The 11,021-nt window shown below is 39.0% G+C and overlaps 1 protein-coding gene across 4 annotated transcripts in view; it reads left to right on the forward strand.

Moving 5' to 3' along the window:
• BORA (BORA aurora kinase A activator) overlaps positions 1–10,978 on the forward strand; it is a 26,100-nt gene extending 15,122 nt beyond the window's left edge. For 3 of the 4 annotated variants that reach the window (XM_033104353.1, XM_033104355.1, XM_033104356.1), the window contains exons 9-12: positions 190–319; positions 1,705–2,312; positions 7,065–7,196; positions 8,126–8,421. In XM_033104353.1, the coding sequence (XP_032960244.1) occupies positions 190–319; positions 1,705–2,312; positions 7,065–7,196; positions 8,126–8,221 (966 nt within the window). In that variant the 3' untranslated portion in view covers positions 8,222–8,421. Of the gene's footprint in view, positions 1–189; positions 320–1,704; positions 2,313–7,064; positions 7,197–8,125 lie in introns of all 4 variants that reach the window. The other variant, XM_033104354.1, reaches the window with a different exon arrangement.
• Positions 10,979–11,021: the final 43 nt, after the last annotated feature.

Consider the following 11,021-nt stretch of genomic DNA (forward strand, 5'->3'; position numbering starts at 1 on the left):
TTCAAAACTTTTATAATAATTTTAGTTGTCCTTATTATCAGATGCCTTGACTTTTGGCATCTTTCCTTTGGGGGAATGACCAGAGTTTATATGATCTACTTTATAAATGTGTTTTGACTACAAAGATAAATAGGATATGGTATAATGAGAAAGGAAACATATAGTTTTATTTATTTATTTTTATCATAGGGGCAGTTTTCTTCCAGCCCTATTCAGGGTAGTGCAAAAAAATACAGTTTGGGAAGTACAACCAGTCCACCTATTTCTTCACCCACTTTCTCACCAGTTGCATTTCAAATAGGAAAGACACCACTCTCAGGTATGTCTCATAATAAAATACCTAATTAAAATTTTTATATCATCAATATTTGATATTAAAGAGCCTCTTTTTAGCTTGTTCTAACTGTAGAACTCTAAATGACTGCTTCGAGGTTTTTGGTTTTTTCTTTAATTTAGAAACTTTGTGTTTTTTTTTTTTTTTTTTTTTTTTTTACACAAAAGGAACAGTTTACCTTCAAAAACAGATTTTTGGCAATGTTCTACAGTAGTGTTAAATACAGGTAATTTGATGTCAGATATTCTTATAAAGGGAGTAAAAGAAAGATGTCAATTTTAGAGGTAAGTTGGTTTTGGCATGCTTTGATTTTGCTTCTTACCTGTAGGTTCACACTTTGGTAATTGAGTATTCACATTTTGAAAAGGGGGCCCGGCCCGGTAGCTCAGGTGGTTGGAGCACCGTGCTCCTAACGCTGAGGTTGCCAGTTCATTTTACAGTTTTTTGTTTGCATTTTAATGTTGCTTATAGTATTTTGCATAAACACATAGAGTTTTGCATACACTAGTTCCTCTTTTCTGCGGGGATATATTCCAAGACCCCGGAGTGGATGCCTGAAACTGTGCATAGTACTGAACTCTATATACACTAGGTTTTTTTCCCTATACAGACATACCTGTGATAAAGTATAATTTATAAATTAGACCCAGTAAGAGATTAACAACAATTACATAATCAAATAGAACAATTATAACAATATACATTAATAAATATATATGTAAATGTGGAGTCTCTCCCTCTCTGTCTCTCATAACTGATCTGATAGCTGAGACAACTGCTAAGTGACGGGCAGGCAGCATATAGTGTGGATATGCTGGGCAACGGGATGGATGATCTTTGTCCCGGTGTGACGGAGCGGGACAGCATGAGATTTCATCAGGCTGCTCAGAACAGCGAGAAATTTAAAGCTTAGTGTTTATTTCTGGAATTGCCCATTTAGTGTTTTAGGACTATAATTAACCGCAGGTAACTGAAAACACGGAAAGTGAAACTGTGGATAAGGGTGGCTACTGTATTTCATTGATCAGTTACAGCTATTAATTTGTAGCTGTCAGCTGATTCGCCTGGCATCTTCTTTGTATATGAATATTGTTATAGTAGCAATATGTTTGTGAGGAAATAATTCTCAGGGAGTATTTTAATTTAAAAAGGGGAAGTGCCAGAGGAATTATTTTTGAAGAGCCTCATTTTACTTATTGAGACTCATTCATTTGTGCTGTTGCTTTTAATCCCCAAATTTTACTTCAGTAAACAACACAACTATTAATAGAAATCCATTCTTTTTCTGGCATGAAACATGATTACCGTTTAGTAATGGCTTTTCCACTTTTGTGTTCTTATGATGTAATTTTTCCCGCCCAATCTTTTAGAACAAAGGAGGTTTACTGTGCGCTCTCCTGATGCTTCGTCTGGAATAAATTCCAATGGAATTACTAATCAGTGTATCAGAAGTCCTTATATAGATGGCTGCTCACCAATTAAAAATTGGTCTCCTATGAGACTTGAGATGTACAGGGGTGGTGCTCAGTATCGGACCTCGCTGATTCGGATACCGTTTACTCTGGGGGCTCCCAGTGAAGATGAAGAAGATAATGCGAATACTCGTTCCACTGCTGCCTCGTCACCTGCCATGGATGCTGCTGGAGTCCACCCGAGGCAGCTGAGAGGTGACGCTTCTCCACGTGGCGCACGTGTCCTAGTGACCGCCATGTCTGTGACCCAGAATCAGCCCCGTGCTGCTGCAAAAGGCTTAGCGCTGCTGCAGGACGCTGAAACTGAGGAGAATGACACTGTGGACATGGTGGACCCTGCAGAGATAGCAGATGAGAACACGTGGATTAAGGAGCCGCTGGATCCGGGGAGTGTGCCCATGACTGATTCTGTGAGTGGGATCGCCCTCAGCATTGAGAGCTCGCAGATGTGCATGTCGCCGCTTGCAGAAAGCAGCGTCCTTCCTGGTGAGAGCAGTAACGTTCAGGTACAGTACTGTCATATTCTGTAGTCCTCTCCTGGCTCCCTGGGTGTTCTTTATCCTTCCTTTTCTAAGATTATGGGAAGAGAAAATGCATTACGTGGCAGGCCTGGAGCGTGGTACAGCATAGTAGAATGTTTTTTAAATATTAGGTGGATGCAAAAGTAATTGCGGTTTTTGCACTTATTTTTAACCTTTTAAACCACAATTACTTTTGCACCAACCTAATGTGGTACTAGTTGACATCAAGAAGGTTTGTTTCTTGTAAGTTGGACTGGTGATACGTATTTAATGTTCACATTAACTGATACTTATTTGGAGTGGGAAAAAGAGGAGAGCAGAAAAGAAATCAAGCTGCTCTGTGTTTTACTCACTGCTAGAGTCAGACAACTTCTTAGGATTCATCTTTCATGTGGAGCTAGTACCAAAGGAATTCAATTTCTGGTATGGTATTTGTATTCTAAAAGTACACTAATTTTGTTTTTTCCTTTATATGACTTAGGGAGAAAAAAACTGAGTTTAGAGCACCTTTATGTATTTTTTTTTGTACTTTTAAAAATGTGATTTTATAACCAACATTTTCCATGTAATCAAACATTTCCAGTTTTGCAATATCTGGCAACAGCAAAGCATGATTCATTTGACAGACGTACTTCATAGCCAGCACTTACTTTCCGAAAGACATTTGTTCCATTAATTGCCATACTCTTTGAGCTGAAAATTTTGAAAGAACTTTAAAATATTGAGAAAGGCAATTTTTACCTGCTGTTTCATAGTAACAATATCTGACACTTATGTAGCTCTTACTACATGCCAGGCATTATTCTGAATACTTTGCATGTGTTAATTTGTTTAATCTTGACAACAATCCTGTGAAATAGGTGTGCTATTATCCCCATTTTAAAGATGAGGAAACTGAGGGTCAGAGAGGGTAAGTAAATTGCCTATATGGCTAGTGAGTGGTGGAGCCAAGATTTGAATCCTGGCAGTCTGGTTTTAGAGTCTATGTTCTTTAATCCAAATTTACACTGATTATAATATTTACACAGTATTTCAATGTGCCAGGCACCACTCTTCTAACCACTTTATATATCTATTAATTCATTTAATTCTCACAACAACTCTGTAATGCTTTAGTGCTATCAGTTTGGACATGCTAAAGTTTAAAACTCATAGAGGGACTCTAAGTGACCCAAAGTTAGATGTAATCTTTTGCTCATATTTTTATGCCTATGTTATTATGTATCCTGACTTGTACGATCATTGCTCAAAAAAAAAGAAAAAACCCAAACAAACACTAGAATCACTTTTACCTATTTTAGCTTCTAAATTTGGTTCCTGAATTAAAAAGCACATACAGTCAAACTTAGCTTTAAAGGTATAGAGAATTTCTTTTTCTCTCTCCTTTTTCTCACTACCTCTTTTTTCAGAGCATCTATAGAAGAATAAAATACTTTCACTGAAATACACTTAAATCGTCCAATGCAACTACCCATTGGAAACCTGTGTCACTACTAAGTTGTCATCCACTCCATCGGTACTTGAGTACCTGAGGGGACATTCCAGTCCATCTGGGGACTTCTCTTACCATTATAAGCCTCTTACTTGCATTGAGCTAAAATACGGGTCTGTGATATCTACCAATCAGTTTCAGTTTTACCCTTCGGACCATATGATAGTAATGCCCACCTTTTGTAGATCGTTTTGTAGTTGAAAAATATTTTCATACATTCGTATTTGCCTACCACCCACAGAGATAGCTTTCAAACATTCCAAGAAAGCCCTATTTTCCCAGGACCTTTTGACTTGCTTTATCATTCGTGGGTTGCCCTCCATGTATTGTACTCAGCTGTCATCCTGGAATGTCCTGTCATCATCCTGCGGATTCTCCTGTGTTCTGTATTGTTTTCTGTATCCCATTCTTCTCTTTCCTGGTTTGCTTCTCACTTTACTGGAAAACATTTTTCTGGTAGCTTTCTGAGAAAGAGTACATTTTTCAAGATACTGCATGTCTGATCATGTGTTCTTTATTCTCTCACATTTGAGAGTTTGGAAATAACTGTCTTCAGACTTTGAAGGCATGGTTTTATTGATTCTATTTGGTACTGCTGGTGAGAGATGAAACCATCTTAATACTCGATAACTCTTGGAAACCTTAGATGAGAAAGGAAAGATTTATGATAACTAAGGGAGAACGTTGAAGTCCAAGATGTTTTTGTAGTTTCTTTTTTGACTTTGTTTTTGCTTTAAAAGGGAGAAACTAACATATTTAAATAAAGAAGAGAGGAAGAAGAGTAAAAAAAAAGGGAACTAGGAATTGGCAGGATAATTATTATTAATTGGTGTCAGTTACGTGTTTTTTTCAAGTACCAGAGACCAGGCCAAGTATTTTACAGTCAGAATCTAATCCTCATGATACCTTACAGCAGATACAATAGATGTCATGTGTAAAACGGATTCATTGTGTACACGAGGGAGCTGCAGCACGCAAGATGGGATAGACCCTAGAGCCCTGGTAGGATTAGCAGAGCAACCCTTCCACTTTTATACACAGACGGGGCAGGGAGCAGGGGTGGGCATGAATGCAAATATTTGTAGCTGGGGGACCGGTGGGGGTGGGGAAGCTATTGCATCTTTAAAGAACACGGGGAACATAGCCTTGGGAACACAAATGGCAGATTTCAGTTTCTTTCTTAGCTGTTAGTTTTACAAATTTCAGAAAATGAGTTCTTTGAGTTTGTTCCCTCTTATTTAAAAAAAATGGGGATGATAATAGGATTATAGGATAACAATATGATCATTGTGATTTGAGTTGATGTAACTAACGGTGCCCGAACACCGTTTTCACTGTGTGATGGGAGACCGAGTCCTCTGTGAAAGGTAAGCAAGAGGGACAGGCAATGAGGAGGAGGAGGAGGAGGGAATGAAGGGCCCAAGTGCGGAGATCAGCTTTCAAGGAGTGCACTGTAAGGCACAGCGGTTGTCAGTCGGGACCCTGGAAGGTTTTTAAAAGACCACATCTGATTTATGTGGGAGAAAAATAAACTTAGTAGCCGTGTATATGATGACTGGCCCTAGAAATACCGCTTTTCAAGTCAGCGTAGTCCAACTGGAAGAATGGAAACCTCCAATCAGAAGTAAGTTTGAATTGGTTACGGGCTGAGGGATCTTAAGGCAAGATCCACGTGAGAGTGAACAGAGCATGACCTTGTAGTTTTTTTGAGCATCTCAGCCTTCTCAGCTGTAAAATGATGCCGATGGCTTTCTGCCTGTGGGGAGAGAAGATGATCTGTGTGGTCTGCGTGGTACATGGCAGGTTCGACATTCGTTGGGGTCTAGCTGAGAGCCAGAGGGGTCGGGCATCCTCTTCTGGGTGCCCATTGCTCCTCTTCCTAGAGGGGGACGAGCTCCTGGGTGCCTTACTCACTCCCGACTGTACTATTCCCTTCCCTTGGTAGAGTCGTTGTTTTTAGTTTTGCGTTCTATACGCCAGTGGTGCGGCACTGGTGAGTAATAAAAGGAGGAGTAATTGGCAGATTCCCTGAAAGCAATCCGATGATTACATTTTTGACCAAATAGCTGTTGAATGATTAGCCAAACAAGCTGTTTCCCCCAGGATGGTCATATTATTTTTACACATCACAAGGGTTTTGTTCAAATGGAATGTGACTTTCTCCATAGTGAACAAATATGCATCTATCCCTGAAAACTGGGAACTTTTTTGTGATGAAATGCACTTTTTAGGCTGCTGCTTGTGATGGGGGCAAAGTACACTTTTCTGTTCCCTCGGCTCCAATTTGGAGAACAAGGCTTAAGTACAAGGCGAATCCTTGTGGGGTTTTATGTTTGTGCTCCTACTAAGCAGGTAAATGCTGTGTGTGTAGTGGACAGGGAGGGCTTCGGAGCCTCAGGTCGTCTTCACCGCATGCTGCCGCTGCGAGTTAACCTTTCTGAGAGCCCTAGCTGCCTCGTCCGTGGTGAGGAGTGTGGTAGTGCGAGGAAGTGAGAAGGGTGTTTTGTACAGTGCCATACAGAGGGCCTGGCACGGCTTTAGGTGCCCAGTAAATATTTATTGTATGTACTGTCACTGAACTTTGCTAGAATCCCTTTTTCCTCTTGCATCATAGAATGGTACAATTTAAATGAAAGGTGAACTAACACCTAGAGCCATTTATATCTGGTATTATTATGAAGCTTTTTTTTTCAACACTGGGTGTTAGATTTAGCCCACCTTTTTAAAATGTGTCTAGTTTTGAATACTCTTAAAGGGGGCATGCCTTTTAGGTAAATTTTATTTAGAGATGTAACCAAAGCCTTTTAAAGAGAAGCTTGGCAAATGAGTTGGAAGGTGAAGTTGAATGTAATCTTCGCTTTCATCTGAATGTGATCACAAAATAACAGGAAAGCTTGTTCATGGCTTGTTCACTAATTCTGAGGGAAATTACAAGACATACTAGAAGGAATTGTAAAGTGACTACTTTGAAGAACCAGTTCTATGTAGAACTACCTTTTGTTTATATATTTCTTTTAAATTTTATTCAATATGAATATTAAATGTTACATTGTGTTCAGTTGTGAACGGTAGTATATATTCGCTTGTTTTAAAATTTTACAATTTATATATGTCATGTGTTTGTATATATAAATTTTATATTTTTAAATAAATTTAAACAAAAAAGTTCGTCAAAATAAATTGTGGATTAAGTGAATTGGCTTGCAGTGTTATCCTTAGTATTTTTTTCTCCTCGTTCCTGTCAGATGGATAGTGGCTATAATACACAGAACTGTGGAAGCAACTTTATGGATACGGTTGGGGCAGAAAGTTACTGCAGAGAGAGTGATGCACAAACCCTGGAAGTTGAGAATAAATCTCACATTTTTAATAGACAGGTATGGAACAATAACTTGATGTGGTTGTAGGTTATAAGTGTTTATAAATGTGACTTTTCGGTCAATTTTTTTCTCCATTTTGCTTACATTTTTATGCCTCATCCTGTCTTCAGGTGACTTAACAGCAGAAGGTGGTTTTTAAATGGAAGGACTTCATTTTCCTAACTCTTCTGCTCTGACAGTGTCAGAGGAGAGGTTGGGGAGGGAGAGCTAGCCCTGCTTTGGAATTAGTGCTTGAAATGAGTTCCTTAAAACTAAGGAAGAGTTGGGAGTGCCAAAGAAGAGGAGAGTCAGGTTTTTGCCTCTAATATTGTCTGACAGCTAAACATAAAGAATTTTGATTAGAGAGGGAAATGGTACAATTGAGAGGCTATACAGCAAATTAAGAACACTCAGAGGTACAGGCTCTTTTCTTAAAATCCAAGTCTTTATAGATTTTGGATGCTGAATAACATAGGTATTTTGTATACTATTTATACAAATACATAGTTGATGAGGACATTTACCGAACCTTCTAGACAGGATGATTATATGACTGTATGTTCATATTTGAAGAAACCGGTAAGGTTTAGGCACTAATCAGGAGAATCTTTGATTTTTATGTCAATTTATTAATAAACAGAATAAACATCAAATGTGCTACTGAAACCTAACTCTCCAAATGAATATTAAGATTTAATATGGAGGCCACTTTATTTTCCCTCTCCTCCATTTTGTTATGAGACGGGACTGCAGTTGTCCATTTAAAAGGAAGTGAGCATTAAGATACAGGAAGTACTCTTTTGTGATACGAAATATTGATTTGTAAAAAACCGTTTCATTGTCCCTTTAGAACTTGCATTCAGTTCTTAAAAACGGGTCTCATTATAGTTGCACCCTTGAGTGGTCCTATTTAACCTGAAAATAAGGTATTTTCTTCTCTTTCACAGCAGGACCACACAACACAGAGGTGTTGGATGAAAACAGCAAATCCTTCCTTAATGCAGCAGTCCACAGCATACCTTTCAGAACCAAAGACTTGCTGAATAGCTCCTCGCATATGCGATCATGATTGGGAAAAAAACTGCTTCAACTAACATGCTTAGCTTTTTTTCTTTCCCTCCTTAATGTGAAAAATCAAGGGCTTAATTTAGTGACATAGGAACACCAACAAAATCTCCTGAAACTTTCAACAAGTTGCTGAAGTGCAAGTTTATTTTTTAATCAATAAATATTTTTGTACTTACCTTGAGTGATGTGTTAAAAGTGTTCAACAATAAAAAATTTGAGAGCGATGATTTGGGTCCCATCCTATAGGGTCAGTGAACTGCACTGAATTCAGCAGTTCTGAGAACACATATTGCTGTGGAGTCCCTGTCTTATTTTATATAAAAATGTGAATATATGGATGAATTTCAATTATAACCTATGTGAAAGTAAACCTGATTTAGGTATAAAACAAATTTAACTTAAGAGGAAGGAAAGTTAAGCAGGTCCCCAGAAATTGTCATTCTTGAACTATCTGTATAGAAATTCTTAGTTGCAGTGGTAACTGGGCCGTTACTACTTTAGGAAGTGTAAATACTGGAACAGTAGAACTAACAGCATCTTCATATACTGTTTGTGTTAGTGGGGTAAGTGTGGGATGCCTAGGTCTCCCTATCCCTAAGGCAGGGAGAGACATCTTTTCCAGCTCAGATTTGGCTGGGAGAGGAGTAAGCGCTCGGGAGAACCAGGACAGACTGAGGACGGTGACAGGAGCTCCTGTAGGGCTTGAGACCTGTGAAGTGGTGGTTCGGCAGACATGTAACTCATTTTTAAAAACATTATATTCATGTTGGGAGAAGAATGGGTATATGAATTTGGGGCGGTATATGAGAATATGGAGAATCTATTTGTATTTACAAATCACCTTTTAAAAACTCTGATTCCTAAGGGAGTAATAGTTTATATGTAGCCCTAGGAAATAAAGACATCTTTGTGTCATTTTTTCCCCTTACTTCTTTTCGCACCTTTCAAGCTTATTGCTGATCTCCAAGTTGCTTGCTGTGTACCTGGCTCATCGTCTCCCCCAGCACACTAACCATTAAAGCCATCAGCCACAAGGTCCCCTGCTGAAGATAATGCAATGGGAAGCTGAGGCCTTAGTCACATAGGCTTTAGAGTCCAACTAGACTTAAGATGATTGTTGTACAGAGTTCTAGATCCGAGAAGTAGGCAATTCTGGCTACGTTTTCTTGAATAGCACAAGTCAAGAAACATAGTGACTGGAACTTGGACTCACACACCTCCTCTGTCACTCCACTACTTGATCTGAGCCACAAAACCTCAATCTTCTCATCTGTTAAATGGGGGTAACAACCCTACCCAATAGAGCTTTTAAAGTGAGATATTCCATGTAAGCTGCTTAGCATAAGTACTGGTACTAGAAGCATTTTAGATTTACCAAGGAAGAGGCTTTAAAAGGGTGAAAACAAGGCTTTTGGTCATACTGAACTACTAACGCCTGAATTGGGCCTTTCTCGTAAATGAGGCACAAGAAAACAAACTTGGAAATAGAGACCGAAGATCAGTCCTCGCCTCCTTCTACCAAGAAGCCTCCCTTTTCCTCTACTGCAAGTCAACTATGGTGGGGTGAGGGTGGGGGGCAGAGAAGTTTTTAATGGTTTGGGGCGGGGGCTGTGGTGGGGAGTGGTGTAAATCAGATGAGTAAAACTGTATGACACATGAAATTGATGAAACTTAAATTTCCGTGTCCATCAAGGTTTTGTTGGAACAGCTCCATGCCCTTTGTTTCCGTACTGTCCACGGCTGCTTTTGCAACCTCAGGACAGTGAGTACTAAGGTTGTGACAGACTACGGCTGGCCGAGCCTCACCGGCTGGCCCTTCACAGAAGAGGCTCGCTGACTCCTGCTCTTAACGTGTTGGGCCGTTACGTGGACCCAAGACGACTCAAAGCTATCTTCCTTCAACTAAAACAATGTCTGTCTCAATGTATGGATGTTTTTCTCCATAACAGGAAACTGGAATCATTTAACAGTTATTGAGTGCCTAGAAGTACACATTGTAATTATTCCCACTTAGTATGCCTGTTGATGTACTTGCCACTCTTCTCATTGTACCACAAGCTCCTTCAAGGCAGAGAGTTGACTTGACTGCTGCTAAGCCTGGTACACTGTAGGTACTTTAGAAATTGAATATGCAAAGTAAAATGCTTTAAGGTAACTCTCAAAATATTTAAAACACCAATTTACTCATTTCTAATCTTTGTGGTTAAGAAATGTAGTCATTCTGTTACACCAAACTATACTACTTCAACCTGTTCCCTTTAATATGTACTTATACAACCCTCCTTGTCCTATATAATTTGATGTATGTGCAGTTTAAAAGCCATTAATTACTGCTTTTATAAAGAACATGATGTGACATTTAAAGTGCCACCCATCTCTATTCTTTGAACCCTAATGTCTTATTTTGGGGGAGACATTTGAAGTACAGGTCAAGGATGATGATCACACTTATTACTGGGTAAAACAACTATTTTTCCAGTCAGATCAAAATATCCTACATCTTGCCTTCCTACAATATCCAATTTCCAAACAGTCACAGCTGTTCAAGGATTGCTAAGAAAATGCAAGAGGCTTTTAGCAGGAAGAACACTGACAACGTAAGATAGTTAACTTAAAAATGGCAAAGGAGATTAAATACTGAATTCGCCGACAGGCCTTGACTTCACCATCTTGAAATCTGAAAACTGCCACACCAAACAGCTTTCAAGATTTAGAGAGAATACACTGCTCCTTGCGTCTAAAAATGTTCTATTTTTCTCCATAGGAAATGGGAAG

This window comes from Rhinolophus ferrumequinum, chromosome 4 (assembly GCF_004115265.2).
Source record: "Rhinolophus ferrumequinum isolate MPI-CBG mRhiFer1 chromosome 4, mRhiFer1_v1.p, whole genome shotgun sequence".
NCBI lineage: Eukaryota > Metazoa > Chordata > Mammalia > Chiroptera > Rhinolophidae > Rhinolophus > Rhinolophus ferrumequinum.